The 16,990-nt window shown below is 32.7% G+C and overlaps 2 protein-coding genes across 4 annotated transcripts; both read right to left on the bottom strand.

Annotated features, from left to right (window-relative positions):
• Positions 1 to 83: 83 nt before the first annotated feature.
• On the bottom strand, positions 84 to 2,240 carry LOC105148939 (trophoblast glycoprotein). The gene is made up of 4 exons (XM_011061002.2): positions 1,983 to 2,240; positions 1,579 to 1,895; positions 1,059 to 1,429; positions 84 to 462 (listed from the first exon to the last, which is right to left on the bottom strand). The coding sequence occupies exons 1-4, from the start codon at positions 2,238 to 2,240 to the stop codon at positions 221 to 223; spliced, it is 1,188 nt and encodes a 395-aa protein (XP_011059304.1). The 3' UTR covers positions 84 to 220.
• LOC105148937 (CD9 antigen) lies at positions 2,230 to 16,772 on the bottom strand. Of its 3 annotated transcripts, none has more exons than XM_087414836.1 (5): positions 16,141 to 16,772; positions 9,408 to 9,719; positions 9,009 to 9,281; positions 8,716 to 8,891; positions 2,230 to 2,351 (listed from the first exon to the last, which is right to left on the bottom strand). In XM_087414836.1, exons 1-4 carry the CDS (start codon positions 16,201 to 16,203, stop codon positions 8,739 to 8,741), a joined length of 801 nt encoding a protein of 266 aa, XP_087270962.1. In that variant the 5' UTR covers positions 16,204 to 16,772; the 3' UTR covers positions 2,230 to 2,351; positions 8,716 to 8,738. The 3 variants fall into 3 exon arrangements, with proteins under 3 accessions (XP_087270962.1, XP_011059302.1, XP_011059301.1); XM_011061000.2 differs by lacking the exon at positions 2,230 to 2,351 and adding an exon at positions 4,719 to 4,778; XM_011060999.2 differs by lacking the exon at positions 2,230 to 2,351 and having other exon boundaries at positions 5,477 to 8,891; positions 16,141 to 16,768.
• Between the last annotated feature and the right edge of the window lie 218 nt (positions 16,773 to 16,990).

Here is a 16,990-nt window from a genome sequence, read left to right as displayed (position 1 = left end):
ATTCTTTGATATACATCTGATCTAATTTTTATATATTTTAACAAATCGTTCTTTGTGTATCCTTAAGAAATAAATTTTAGGGATGTTGTAATAAATAATATTTATTTATAAACGGATTACATGTAATGTTAAATTGAATACTAAATAGCATTAATCACAATTCGATATCGTTCGATAAGCAAAAACTTATCGTTTCGCAGATTCTCTTCTGTTTCTACGTTCACACATCCTCGCGAGTATCACCATTCGCTATTGAGGTGTACCGCACCCTCTTGCTGACCGAATCGAGCACCGGCTCAATTTTTTTCTGAAGCATTGTCCTTTGTAGATAGACTAAAGCGCACACCAGGGCAATCAGCACCATTGAGAGGAAGCAAAGCACCACCGTAGTTCCTCGCCGAGTGGAAACTAGGAGCTTTGGAGCGCAATTCTTTGTTTCGTGGAAATCGTAGCTTACATTACCTAATAAAGAGAAGAAAATATAAAAAAGGATCCCACATTAATTGTATTGGACAATTAGGTCCCAATAAAATAAGTTTATTTTCACATATGATTAATAGCTCATAATCTAGTAAATAGGAGATGTCATAGACATCAAATTTGATAATAGACAATTTTTGCTTTATCAGAGACTTAAAACTTGTGTCTAATAGATATCTGACAAAGCTTTAATTACGTTCTGTAAATCCTTCTAAATGTATGTCTCATTTAATTTTAATTTTACGATAAATATTATTATATATAAAATAAAATTAATGCTATATATTGATGCTCTTAATAAAAAAAAAAACCTAGTTGTTAATGTTACGTAGAAGATATAAAATAATGTTAGATGACATTGCACATCACAATTTTACATCTTTAATAAAAATAGCTCAAAATAATAGTTCAATAATTATCTATTATTAAAGTTGATAATCACATCTTTCATCAAATTATATAAGCTATCATTATGTAATAAAACCAACTCAATTTATCGGAATCTAATTTTCCATACAATTACTGTAAGATTCTTTCCGTTTTCTTAAAAAAAAACCTTGTTTATCCATAATTAATACCTTTATAACATTGTAAGTTGGCTTTGTTTCGGATAAACACTTTCGTCTTCTTTATCCATTTGATGAATGGATTGAGCTTGCAGGAACATTCGAAAGGATTGACAGAAAAATCCACAGTTACGTTTCGATCGTGCTTGGCGAGATTGTCCATGATGTGGAGATCGCGCTCGAGAATTCTTGTGAATTTGTTTCGTCGTAAATCCAAGAAGCGCAGATTGTGCAAGCACGACAAATTAAAGTGCAGCGCGTTCAGATCGTTATCGCCGAGATGAAGATCAAGAAGATTTGGTAGATCACAGAATACATTGACATCTCGAAACTCCGAGATCTCGTTCTGTTCGAGATGAAGTTTTATCAGCTGTGTGAGGTTGCTAGGAAAGATTTTTTGAATAATTAACTTTTATTAAAAAAGGAAGAAAAATTATAAATAAAAAAATGATGCAGAAATTCTACATATAGAAAACTTGTATAGTATAGATATCGTCTTTATAGTTGCCACTATGTATTCTTCTGAGTTTACCTGTTTACAAAGATATCGTGGAGCGTCGACGCCAGGTTCCTCGGTGGACCGTCTTCGAAGGCGTCGGTCAGATGCAGCTCTAGAAGAGAAATGAAATTGGAGAACACTCTCGGATGATTCCTCGCGGGATCCAACGAGAGCTCATTGAAGTCCAGTATAAGACGTTCCACGTGCTGCACATGGTGATAAGCCTTGCCGCGTATCTCGCGTATCTTGTTATTCGACATGTCGATCACCCTCAGATACGGTAGGCTGTCCAAAGTGCCGAACACGTTCCAGGGCAGCTCCTCTAATTCGTTCCCCGTAAAGATGAGTACCTGCGTGTGTATTAATACATTGTCGTGTTAATATCGTGATGTAATAGAGTCGTCCGCGGACTTTGGTCACGATAAGTGTCTACGCACTTGCGTCTCATTAGGCAGATGCGCCAGTGGGGATGTATCCTGAAATCCACTTCCCGTACAATTCACGACGTACTGATGGTGACCGTCATAGCACGTTCGGAAACAGCGACAGCGGTTCTTGAAAGCTGGACCACACTCCAATTTGGATGACTCTGGCGTCTCCAAAGAGTGAAAATTGGGATCCTCGCAGTCATTGATTGATCCAGCGATCGACACCGATATCAAGAAAAATGTTAAACTGAAAACGATGGTCCTCATCGCGATCAATGATTTCGCTAAGAACGTACTCTCGAAAGGATTTCGCCGTTACACTTATGCACGACTGATCAAACGTTGGCCGAGAAGACCTTCACGCGTTGTGCTTCCAATCTATGTACAAAATTGTAATATAAATTTATTATTATTATTTAATATAATTTATATTAAAATTACAATGCAATTATATTAAAATTTAATAAATTTATACACTCTTACTAAAATACAAATCAAATTAATTATTTAAATTAATTTGAATAAGTAATTTATTATTTTCTTCGTAAAATCTAAGAGAAAGACAGAGAGGACAATCGAGAGGACAACCGAGATTTTTGATCGTGTTTACACAATTGTGTTAGTATGGAATATAGCCTTGTCATCAATGTTTGCTGATATCTAGATAAAATTATCTATATAAAGATCTAGATGAAAAATTCATCTTATATATATATATATATATAGTTGCTGAAATAACAAGTGTTCATAAAACATATATAATGAATTAAAACTAGATTGTTTCATTTTTCGATAAACTTCGATCTACTGTCTTTTACTCTTTTACTTTCTTATTTATTCAATTAGGATATTATCACACTGCAGTTTATTCAATGAACCTCTCTATAAATATGAAATTGCTATCACAGAAAAACTGATTATAGCGAAACGCTATATGTAAGCTACGCTTACAATCAATAATATTTTTGTACTGTTATATACATTTTCTTATTTAACATGTAAGTTATTTAAGATTATAATTATAATTTAAAAAATCGACTTTAAAAGATTACAATAATTTTTTCGCAAATGTATATATATATATATATATATATATATATATATATATATATATATCTTCGAATATATATAAACATGCTATATTTGGGTTTAAACTTATCACACACACACACACACACACACACACACACACACACACACACACACATATATACTTTTTAAATATATTTTTATTTATATTTATGAAAGTATACACATATATATATATTTTTAAATAAAAATATAAATATATTTAAAAATATGAATATATTTTTTACATCCTAAATTATTTCACTACTTAAAAGTCACGTAAAAGCGATATTATCTTAAAATTATCTACGTTAAACGACTTCAATTACACCTTTTACTAACTAAATTTAAAATAAAATTATCTTTATACATATCTTATCAAAGACATATTAATTTACGTGTGATTTTATCTATATAGATAATTTTTTAAGTTATCTAAATGCAACTAAATAGTTGTCGTATTTCTCGGCAGTTTGAAGCTTCAAAATAACCGAGTCGTATCGACTTGAAAAACATTAAACTGGCTCACCCACGCGACAAATGATGTCGAGTGGAGGATAGAACCGTCTTCCGAGACTCTTTCGGATATCTTAGAACACGTACGAGTGTGTTTGATCACGCAGCACGAGATGGCCATGGCACGCTTACTTAGTCAGTGTTGGCATTGAGAGAAAGCGATTGCTTCGAAATTATAGTTCGATAATCTTAAGCAAACGGAAGGCGACTCGAACAAATTATTCAGTCGACTGACTCATCATCAATCTATCGTGATTTTCAAACAGAGCTTAATAATTTCAGTACAATATATGTACACATAATTGATGTCTTATTTTTTAATTAATGTGTTAGTTAATTAATTGCTAGAACGCATCACGAAAGAACGTCGTTTCGTTTTACTGATGGGGCATTTTGTCGAAAATGATATCTCGATATCCGGTTACGCATTCATCAAACTTCTCGACTTTTTTGTCAAGAGAAATCAAGCATCATATAGAAAATTTTTACCTGTTGAAAGAGGTACCACTTACCATTCCGTCCGCGTGACGAAAAGAACAGAGAGAAAAAGTGAGAGAGGGAGGGAGAGACTCGGGGGACCCCCGAGTGCGCTCCGTCCCAGGAATGCACTGTCGAGCTATATATCTCGTTTGTTCCGCAGGAGGAAAAGATTCGATCAGACCCACCTCTTTTCGGTAGGTCGCACTGATATATATTTATGTATACGTAATTTTTTTCGAGGTCCTCGAGGAATAATTAATTTTGTTCACGATCTCAAGTTTCCGGAAGCAGCGAGACGCGCGAGATCCGCAGAGACACTCGAGAGGAGACTCCGCGAGGAAGGTAGGAAGCGCAAGAGCGGCTCCTGTTCTCCACGTCACGACGCGACGGACCGCATCACATTGCACGGCCGTGCTTCATCCCGACCGCACCTGTGGTCCCGCTTCCCTCCTGGGCCCCTTTGCGGGCCCCAGGTGCTTACCGAGCGAGACCTGCCCCTCCACTTCTCCTCGAGCAGTCAGTCTCATTCTCTCCGCTCGCTAGCAGCGTAACATCTTCCTTCTCTAACATCACCTCCTTCCGATCCTTCCTTTCTCCTTCCTTGGTAACCGTGGTCGTCCACTTCGCTCACTCCGTTTGCTCCGCTTCGCTTCGCACCGTCGTCATTAACAACTCGCGAGGGCTGGCAATGGGAAACCGCAGTTAGAGACGCTCGTTTCACTTCGACTGTGCAGAGTACACCTTGAACGGAGTTTAATAAAGACTTCAATTATGTCTCTCCCGCTTATTGTCGGAATTAACTCTGGAATTGTTTCATTACGCGCTATTATTTCCTTCTTTTATATTTCATTCTCTCTCTCTCTCTCTCTCTCTCTCTCTCTCTCTCTCTCTCTCTCTCTCTCTTATAAATTTTTATATAATATTTCAAAACTTTTGCATAATTTTTTAAAAAATTGCTCGAGTTTTTTATATGAATTATGGAACATTTTTCAACAGAACTGCTACATCTTTTCTATAATAAAATTTTTTGAATATGTAAACTCTGAAATATTTAAAAATCTCCAAGATTTTTTCATTCTATAATTTAAGAAAAAAATCAGAATAAGTTCAAGATATTATATTTTTCAGAAAACATCAAATTTAAAATTTTTTAAATATCATGACATATGAGAATTCTTTCCACTGAGATTGCAATCAGAAAGAGATTGCGATTAAAAAATTATAATTTTATTTCTGCATTTTGCTTCTGGAAAACGTTCAAGAAAAATATCCTCGTGACTATGATATTATAACCTGATTTTAGTATTTATATTAAAGAAAAACATATACACAGAAAAAAGAAGATATAATAAAAACTAAAAATAAAGTCAGTTATGATATAACTTACTTATTATATATTAGCCATGAGCTAATTTTAATTACATAATGATAAAAACTCATTTGTAGGTGTACGAGTATATTTTTATTCATGGAAAACTGCATATACTGAATGCAGAATGGAAGTTTGTTCGGGGAATAATTACTTTAATTTCACAATGCACAAAACACAAGTAAATTATAGGTACATATAGTTATCGCGTAAGCGAGTGAGAAAGGTGCTTTACTCCTATACGCATCGATACTAATTTTTTTCGTACAGTACAATTTTACACTTCTAGACACTTATCTCTAATATTTTTATCTTCTCTACGAAACGTCAGACAGCATCTAAAGGTTGTAAAAATGTAATCCACGTTAGAAAATAAACTTGTAAAGTAACGTCGAAATAGAACAGCCCGATCGAGAATGCATGAGAATTAGATGTATGTATTTTTGTGCAGGTGTACAAGTACTATTATGCGGAATCGAAGAAATATGTATGATTTTTAGTCAACATATGTATTGCTATTACACGCTGTTACACGTCTCGTATTTTTACATATACATGCAATAATTATACTTGCATTACAACTTTTATATAACATCGATGACATCATTACTAATTTTATTTTTTTTAACGGCGGAATATCCCCTGGTAAAAAAGTAATAGAGAACGATTGAGAACAATAGGATTTCTATCAATTTGTATCATTTTTTATAAGTTTATATCATTTTCTTTGTCGACTTCGTGAGTATCATGATTGATCGAACATAAATCTTAAATCGTTTTATCGGATTCTATAAAATTTGTATGAGATTTCTATAAGATTTGATTTAAATTAGTGAATTCATGAACCACAGATTCCATATTTAAAATGATAGAATTTTTATATTGTTCTCTATCAACTTTTTTCGTGTTTAATGATTTAATATTAAATTTGGTCGATCATGAACTCTATCAGTTCCTAAATATTTTGTTTTACTTATTCGAATTTTCAGTTGTAATTGCCAAGATGCTTAAAAGAATTTCCAAAAAGTTCGATTCCAATGAAAACTTGATCACTATTCGACCATGTGGAATAAAATTTCCACAAAAATCTTAATTAATAAAGCACATTAAGGATAGCGCATTATATTATATATCGACGTTTAAAAATATTAATTTTTATACGTCATTGCATGCAAACAATATACATATACGCTATATCAATAAAATCAAGAATTACATATAGCACGTCAGATATAAACATTCGAAGACTTATTTAGATTTAGCAGCGTCATAAAAATATGATAAAACGTTACTTGCAAAAGCAATGGCCTTGGTGTAATCATTTGTCGCATTAATGTAATTTATATAAAATCGAACATATTACCATTATGTATGTAAACTCTATAAGTAGTAATAGATTTTTTTTGTAAATTGGTGGTAACAATTATTACTATAGTATAGAATCTATAAAAAATTATTATTATATGTATATAAAAAATAATATATAAAATATATCATATATCCGTGAGATAAAGCAAGTAGATCGATAAGTTAACATTAATTGTTTACAGACTAGACACTATGACGACCGCTCTGCAGAAAGTTAAAGTACTAGATTGATTGTATCATTAGTAGGTGCATGTTCTTTTTCTATTTTGATTTGTAAGATTAACGCTAAGAAAACGTTAGTCCGTATAAGACACGATAAATGATATTTATCGTTCAATGTCTCGAGATTCCTATACTCAGATCGTTAAGCTCTACATTCCTAATTAAGATTAGTCAAGAAAAATGGCTTTTAATCTGTTAACAGTAAACTTAAAATAAAAAAAATATCAGCAACTTAATGCGAAATATTATAAACGCGCTCAATTATAAATATCAGATGCAACACAAAATATACTTTTTATCATAGAAATAATATTTCTAATACTCATTATGCAATTTAAAATATAATAATTTTCACTTTATATCAACGCAATGCGTTAGTTTGGTTTTCTACTTTGGCCCGAAGAAACCCTAGCTGCGTAGGTACTTTGTGAAAGATGTTAAATGCTTATATACAAAAGTCTTTAAACTCGAAATATATATACATATATATATATATATATATATATATATATATATATTTATATAGAAGAGCATTTGGCAGTAATCAGAAAAATCGAGTGCCCGTATATAAATTCGCATCTAAATTCTTCTACATTTATAAAAAAAAAATCAAGATTCTTTTTCAGTATATCATCGTATAAGATATGCAGATATAAATATAGGCTGTGTTCCAAAATTGCTAGTAATGAAAATCTATAGTGGACGTAACGTAAACTATAAATTTTCAGTACAAGAAATTTGGAACACAAAGATAGTCCGAGATAATAGTCAAATTTAATAATCGCCAATGTAAAATACTATTTATAATAAAAAAAAAATAAATCAATAAAATTCAGAATCAGAGTGCATTTAAAATTATTTTTAGGAAGCATTTATCTAATCAGACTTCTTCCTACAGTCCTGCTGTCACTCTCAAATTTTTGAAGGCTTATATGTATATATACATAAATATATATGTATAATATGTATTTATAATTATACTTGTATTTATGATATACATTTATATATTTATTATATGTATATATTATATATATAAGTTATTATATAAGTATATATATTTATATATATATATATAATATATACATATATGTATCTTATACAAGTTACACATATGTCTGCTCAAATTGATGCAAACAATTATGAAACATCTGATTATCTTTTCGATTTAATAGTGATTTGTATAGAGATATAATTTTCTTTCGAAATTTATATATGCATGTCGATAAAAATTTCATACAATTATACATTTTAATTTAATACCTGTCATATCTTTGTACCTCTTTAAGACAGATCAATCAAAAAATTAAATATCACTCTTGCAAGTATGAGTCATTTGTGTGCGTATGTAAATTGTAAAAATCAATTTTATAAAATACACAAATTCTCTATATGTTAAAAGAGATATATCCAGTTATTTACAAAATAGTAATAATAAAATATAATGTTATTATGTGAGTCAGATCTTGAATTGGTCCCAAAATAACGCATACCAATTTGTACATGTAATAATAAAACACAGTATAAGAATCGGTTACTTATTAAATGTATTATGTAAAAATAAGATAAACATCTCGTTTGTCTTACATGGCCGAACATAAGATACAATTTACCAAGTATCCAAAACAAAAAAACTGGTGTTGGCACAAAAACAAAAGTTTGATTATTTTTGGTATTACGCTGTTATTGTGGGACATTCAGTAGAAGAGGAAAAATTCTTACATGATACGCGCGATGAAATCAGTTTAAGCTTTGTATCTATCTGACGATCCGCCTTTGTAACAGCAAATTAAAGCGAGTATTAGACTAATGATTTCTAGGGCTAAAACCAGTACCGCTGCACCCATAAAATGATAAGTCTGCGTCTTCAGTGTAGTAACCAATTTTTCCATACATCCCTACAACAAATTTTTTTACTTATACACTACACTACACGTAATACAATAAAGCTAAGCATAAGATTAAATAGCAAATTAATTAATTAATTAATATAGCAATATAAAAACAAGCATTACCTCATTGTAGATCGCAGAGCTCACGACTCCGGCAACTTTCATCTGACGTCCTTGATTGCAGGCGGTGCTATCCGTATCTTTGCAGCAGGATTTTGGTATTCTGAATATGTTTTCAGCATTTGAAACACCAAAATTGAGACGTAATTGAGAAGAATCTTGCTTTCCATATTTGCTGCCGGCCCAATCTTCAGGTCCATTGGCTCCGCAGCATTCAAGAGTGGATTGAATTGTATCCATGATTTGCGTGCGACATTGTATCTCACCATATTCATCCTACGAAAATAATAGGACATGCTTATTTTCATAACATATTATCATAATAACAATGTTCAAGAATCACTTCGTGGAATTGTTGAATTTAGCGTACAATAAACATCTTATAATTAAAAGGGAAATTACCTTAACAGTGTTTATCACGGAAGATCGCACCAATTCGTCCAAACGATCTTTATGAGCGTAAAGCCATCCTGCAAATGCAATTTGTGCGACAACGATAACAAGCATGATGCTTATAAAAGTGGCTAAACAATATCGAAAAAGCTTCAAAGCACTACACCAGCCCAAAATAGAGACGATGAGCATAAGAATTCCGGTGAAGAGCAGAATGTATAAGCCTGCTTCGTAGTTATTTCCTTCTTCAGCGATCGATACTAAATACGTTCTGTCCGATAACATACATGCTACCATGGTAATCACTGTTACCGAGATGATCTGTAAAAGATATAAAGAAAGGACATGATTAGCGTTATTCTTTATTATATATTTTTCGACGAAGGTTCACATTTGTTCATGTATATTCAATTTAGACGCAGCTTCGATTACACTGTCTGACAAAATTTGTTTTTTTCCTGTGGCGAACAGGGAGAACAGTATTTCTTAATAAATTCAAGGTCGCTGAATCCAAATCCGCCAGTGAAAGATGCCTATCGTGTCAACATTTTTTAAATAAATCGAGTAATATGAGCCAAACATTTTGCCATATCATTTATCATTTTTGTGGCCAAATTTTATTTCTCAATTTCATTAACGCGATTCTAAAGAGTTAATCTTTACCTTTACAAGAAATTTCCATTTTTTATTGTACAATTTTTTTCATCGAATTATGAACGTTTTCTGAAATGTAAAATGGCAAATCCAAATTAACGAATGACAAAGTTGCAAAATAGTGAACCGGTCCACAAAGGGGTTTTCAAGCATTCGCGCGAGAATCGATGTTACAGAATGAGAGAGCTTAACTAGCTACTTTATGAACCGAAGGAGAAGTACGGGACATTTACAAAGAAATTGTCTGTCCACCAGATGTGGCAGCTTCCATTTAAGCGTACGGATTATCGCTGGGTTTCCTTGCCATGTCTCTTTCAATATTGGATACTAGACGTGGGTTCACGAATTAAAGGGAAGGAGAAAGAAGAAACGTCCTTGGCGTTCAAAGTGCCAACATTATTCTCGAGCGCTCTGCGAGTTAATCGATCAGCTAGTATAAATAATAGATACGAACAAAAATATATAAGAAAACATACAAATCTTTTCTAATCGAAAAAAAAAAGTCAAAGCTTCTTTGAACACCACAAAACTTCTATTTTAATATGTAAGCATGGCTTTAAAATGGAAAAGGAGGGATGATTCCTCATGCCTCCTCTCATTCGTTGCATGGCGAGAATAGAAGTTCTCGTTATAACGCGAGAGTTGATGTAAGAGCACGCGCAACAACTAAAAACGATTCGATGAATCAGAAACGGATTCCATCCCGCTAATATCAGAGTTAATATCAACCTCGACTATCCAGAGCAATCTTGATGATTTCCGACATTCTCTCCATTTTAATACTATCCATTTTAACACCCCAACACGCAAAACCCTGACGGCTACATATATTTTTCGTAATCTTAATTGTATTGGGGGTTCTACAATGAATGGATAGTCGATAATCAAAAATCTTAACCAGTCGAAAACTTCTATAAATCCTAGAAAGATTCTACAATAAAATCGCAAACCATAAGCTGTAAGAAATTAATCAATCATAGTAGATTATTTTTGTCATATTCAACTGTGATTGGTCAGTTTTACGGCTTGTAATCCTATTGTAGAATAGGCTTTAGAGTAGAACCTTAGTCGTACATACAAGTTGACTATTGGCCAACTTCGATTAAGACTTAGGACCGCTTAGGACTTTTGCCTATCGACTCAATAACTGCATTCAGCAGAACGTTTATTTTGCAACTGTGGGAAGTTTTCTTCATGCTGATTGAATTATTTTTTTTAGATTTAGATGAGTGGTCCTATCTCTGCAGACAATCACAAAGCTGTTACAAAACTGTTATTAAAAACTTATTAAAACTGTTATGTTCTGCTGAACGCAACCATTGTAGAACCTCTGTAAGACATACCGTAAAAATTAGCTAATAATAATTGAAAATTCTTTATAATTTTTGACTGTGATTAACTAATTCTTAGAGTATGTCTTAGGATTATTGTTATGGAAAATGTATGCGACAGCCTTGACAAAGTTAACTCAAATAAAATATTCATAAATATTCATAAAATGTTCGATTTATATTTCAAACGTTCCGGAACAGTAAAAGAGTTTTCATAGAATGTTCAAATGTTACGTTCAGAATATTATCAACATTTCTTGTATGTCAATATCTATATAATTGAAATCAATCACGCGAATAATACGTATCCCCGTTTTGACAGATGGATATAGTGAAGTATTTCTCATAAACAAAAACCATTTAGAATGGAATAAAGGCACAGCATTTCATTCGTGAAGATTAATCTCAAAATTTGGCTTCAAAGTAAAAATAAATAAAATGTTTATTGACAGTACAATTTCATTTAGTTCTATTTAAAAATGAATTTAAGGAAGACCTAGTATTCTTGAAAGAATTATAATTATTAAAAATATATATGTGATAATATCCTATGAAAACATATAATGGTATGGATAAAATATTTTCGATCACTTAAATATTGTTTCTACATTCTGTAAATATTTCGGAATATACAAGAATATTCTTGAAATGTTATTTTAAGACTTTATGAATATTTTATAAATATTTCAAGAACATTGAATGCTAGCTGTTTAATAGCTTAAATCTGTTAAGAATAGATCTTACACAATGTCTGTCATCATAAATTTTGCCAGCAAAACACCGGTAGAAATGTATCAACAGAATAGGAATGGAGTACAGTAACCAAGGGAAATCTATCTTTCATAATCGTTTAAATTATGATACATTGAACATCCTGTTTAAATGTTTACAAAATAACAGATTTTAGTCGATTTTAGCCGGTAATAATCTGCCTTTAGAATACATCTGCAAGTTCTGCCGAACAAAACATAAACTTAACGCGAAAATAAATGATACAATATCTGAATAATTTGGATTTGTTACAATATCTGAATAAATATGCTACCAATTCGTTGGCACATTATTGGCGAGCAGTTTGCTTACTGGGACGTTAAATAGCAGATTGAAGCGGAAGAACGCGATAGATTGGCATCAGTTGCGTCCACATTAAACTCGTATTCTGTCAATAGAATTATCTAATGTCGACGCAATAGACTACAGCAGATTTTGTCATTTCCAATATCAGTTATAAAATATTTAAATGTCATCAAATATTTACATTAGATAGCCAAATTATTAGAACCGGTACAAATTAACGATTTTACATTAAAGTTGTAATTAATTTTTTAATAAAAAATATAGTAATACTGTGTTATTATTTTTTTTATGAAATATTGACATTTACAAATTTTTAATCTACTAGGTAACACTATCTCTCAGATATGCTATTTAATCAACCCCATCGAAAATCTTTATGAATTAATGAAAAGGACAATTTCCAAGAAACGTATCACCAACAAATGTCATAGGTATCATATATGTATAGGTATCATATATAATAGTAAAGCAATCAAAATAAATTACTTAAAACGTAGCAGAAAGTATGTCTGAACGAATTGACACGGTTATTGTAGAAAAAGACAATGTTACTAAATATAGACTGCATTCAGCAGAAAAAACTAACCAATTAGCACTTAGTGATTCTTTAACATGATTGATTATACTAAAAAAATTAATTATACTAAAAAATTTTACTACAGTATTAACATCTTGACAGAAATATTATGACACGCGATGAAATCTATATTGATACGTGAATTATGTTCAGAGGTTCATTGTAGGATTTTAGTCATTTTTAACCATCCAGCCTTGTGACTGATGAGATCGTCTCTTTAATGGAGGAATGATTACCGCACAGTGATTATGACTGAATTAATGTCACTTATTGTAACAACTCATTTGTTCAACTATAACTATCGTTGTTAAGAGTCTCTATTTGCTGAAGAAGGCTAGAATACTAGTCGAAACATGTACAATTTACTCAATTTTATTATGTAAGATAAAACTTTTTAAAGCTAATTACGCATCGTTCGCTGGGCCAATTTCCAATTGTTCATTTGTCATTTATTTATATTTTTTGAATTTGTCATATCAGAAATTAATATTGTTATCTTTTTATTTCATGATTCATAATTACGTAAACTAATATTTACGTATTAAAGTAACATCTACCTTTTTAGTGTACAATCGTCCATTAAAAATTATCATATAACTTTTTATATATTATACAAATCTTTTAATATTATATATTAATTTTATCTCTACACAAACTAAAAAAATTACATTTTCGAACTATAGCTCTAATAATATAATTAACCGTAATATTATATGATCATCATCATCATATAAGCGTGTAATGTTATTTAATATTAAGTATTTTAGGCGTATTCTTAGAATTAAATCTTATGAAAATATTTTAATAATATTTTACTGTTATTAATATTAAATAATATTCCCTTAATATTAATAGAATTATTATATGCCCCAACTTCTGATATTATATAATTATTGAAAAAAAAAATATTTAATATCATTATGATATATAATATTTTTTGGATATAAAAAGTTACAGTAATAATGTTTACTTTAATTTGTAAAACTATCGCATTATCAGTTCGATTTAAAACTGCGTGTAAAAACTAAAAATGATAGTCGCGCAGAACTGAAATGTGTACATAAAATCGTGCCAAAACATTATTTAAACATTAAAATCAGCTCAGATCGATAAGAGCTTGTTACTTATTATGAATTCACATTACGGTCTTATATACATATATATAATAATTAATATCAATTAACATTTTAATAATATTTCATGGATATTAAAGGAATAATATCAAGGATATTATACGTATTTATATATTTATATGTACAACTTGTATTCGAAGGATTTAGTTATCCTGGGAATACAAAGCACAGCAGATATTGCACATTAAACAGGAAACAACAAAACTCTTGCGCCGCAGTCGTAAACGTGACGAGACTTTAAATGAGCTTGCATAGCGATTATATCAAATATAGTCAGAGTAAAGTGCAGCCGTCTCTCGGAAGGCACTCCTTCGTTAATGTTGTCCGAGGAGAGGCGAGAGGAAGGAATTGGGCCGTAGCGTGGGCCGAAGGCTCGTAGGAAGAAACGCGCTCTCGCGCTCTTCGACTGCGAGACTATATTTAAACGCACGCTCGTCTAAGATGAATATTTCGAAATTGTTGATTTTAAGGTCGATCGCGCGATAAACGCGTGACGTCTTGACGAGAGCCATTTTGTTCCGATCAATATTTATTCATATTCTGCCATCGTCGAAAAGACCGCGCGGTCGTCAACTTTCGCTCGCTTCTTTCAATCATTCTTCCTTAGTTGTTTTTTACGTTTCGTTTTTTTTTTTTGTATTTCTGGCCCGCGTTTTCGGACATTATCGATATTTCCATCGTACGTAGATACATAATTCGTATTTGTGACTTCGATCTCGCGGAAAATCAGGGATCCTTGCGATGTAACTTTCTAAAACATCAACTAACAGTAACGTAACATCAATGTTTTAATTTCATACTCAACAATTTAACTGTTGGGCCACAGCACACAGAAAAACTTAAGCAGTAAAACGTAAGCAATAAGGAAATCAACATGTTGAATTTGTTACTGCTTATATTATGATCTTAAGGTTGTATCGTGATTGACCAATTTGCTTGCTTATGTTTTACTTAAGTTTTTTTATAGAGATGTATAGGAAATCCAGTATCCGGCATTTTTTTACTATCCGAGCGAATAGCTGGATATCATTAGTGTCCTGGTAGTGTCCGGTATTATATCTTGTTGAAATTTCGTATTGACAGTTTGTTATTAATGCAGAATTTTATTCTTTTCAGCTGCATTTCTTGTACAGTTCAACTTTCCTCTTTTTCTTTTCACGTTAGGAAGATAAAGAAAATTATTACCGCGATTTTTCCTTTTTCACAGAAGCCTTTTTCAGATATCCGGTAGGATATCCGGGGAAATATCCGTTATCTGATCGAATAATTGTCTTACCGGATATCCGACCGGATATCGAATATCAGAAAAGAATTTGTCACCGGATATCCGATATTCCATAATTTTAGAATCCGGTGCATCCCTGATTTTTTAGAATAATCACTGATTTTTTTAGAAATATAATTACATTATAATTACATTATACAACCATGGTTGCTTCTTGAGAGCATAAGTGCAACCTTTAAATAATCAACATGTGCTGTTCAGAAACATTATCGCGAGAAAAAGCTCAAATCCCGCTCTACCCTACTTAGTTGATATTAGTTGGTGTTTACTGTGGGTTTCCCAGAGATATATAACGAAATTTTATCATGGGAGGAGAGGCACAGCGATGAATTCAATCGTGAAGGCTTCTCGGAGTAACATTAACTAGGCTTATCAATTGCGTATCATAAAATTAATGTCGAATCGAGGCAAAAGCGATTTGCCGAAAGGACATCGGCAATAATACGGCAAAGAGCCACGACAAAAACATCATTCCATAACTCTTTCCAAATTTATATGTGCATTATATGTGTACATTACAGAAAGAACGCAAAATGTTTTGCTTGCAGCCTGGGGATCGGATGTTTATCGACATCCTAAAATTGAATTGAATTAAGGATAAGAACAAATTAAATCGCCCGGGTGCGAGTGGAGGGAAATTTACATATCGATCTGAGACTGAGACAGACGTGTGGAGTGGACTCACCAAAAACACGAGGCTTATGGCCGCCAGCGAGTACTTGGAGAAGTTGTAGCAAAACGTCCCCATTTTGCCCGGATCGAAATGGGACGGGAGTAACGAAAACACGAGATTCTAGCGACGATTCGAATGACGCCACGCACGGCGCGGCGTTTCGACGCGGAATGTCAGCTGCAGCTGGAACACCGTTCCGCGAACGATGTACGGATCAACGAATCGTAAGATCCGTAGGACGCGCGTCCCGCTTTTGCCGCCCGCTTCCGCAGACGCGCTCCAATGTAACGCAGATGCGCTCTTCTTTTGGGGGAGACTCCGACTCGATGGTGGTGAAGGCAACAGGAAGCGGCGCGATGACGCTTCGTTCTCGCGTCTTCGACACTTGACGGGGATTTACAAGTCAACGCTCGACGCAACACGACAGTCCACCTTCCATCAGCCTTACGCGAGCGACTCCGTTCACGACGTACTTGTATACACTTAAATACACTAGAGAGTGGAGAGTAGAACTGAAGAGGAGCGGAGCAGATGGTGGATTGTCAGTGTCAGTGATCCGGGGGATTGTCAAGTGCAACTAGCGCTACCAGCTGGTGAATACAGAAATTAAAACGATTGACCATTTGTACTACGCTCGATAAATGTGCGATGACATTAGTGGCAGTCGATAATTTATCTACTGTCGGTATCTTATAATTTACTTATTGACTATATATTTTTTGATCGTATAATGGGTAGGATATTTTATTTAAAGTAATTTTAAGGAAATTTGTAAAATTCTTTTTTTTAATTAGAATCTACCAAACGTTTCACAAAACATTTGACTGCAACTATAATATAATCGCAAATTTATATTGTCGAT

Source organism: Acromyrmex echinatior, chromosome 16, assembly GCF_024713525.1.
Source record: "Acromyrmex echinatior isolate Ae372 chromosome 16, ASM2471352v2, whole genome shotgun sequence".
Lineage (NCBI taxonomy): Eukaryota > Metazoa > Arthropoda > Insecta > Hymenoptera > Formicidae > Acromyrmex > Acromyrmex echinatior.
This window is presented reverse-complemented; position numbering and strand designations above follow the sequence as displayed.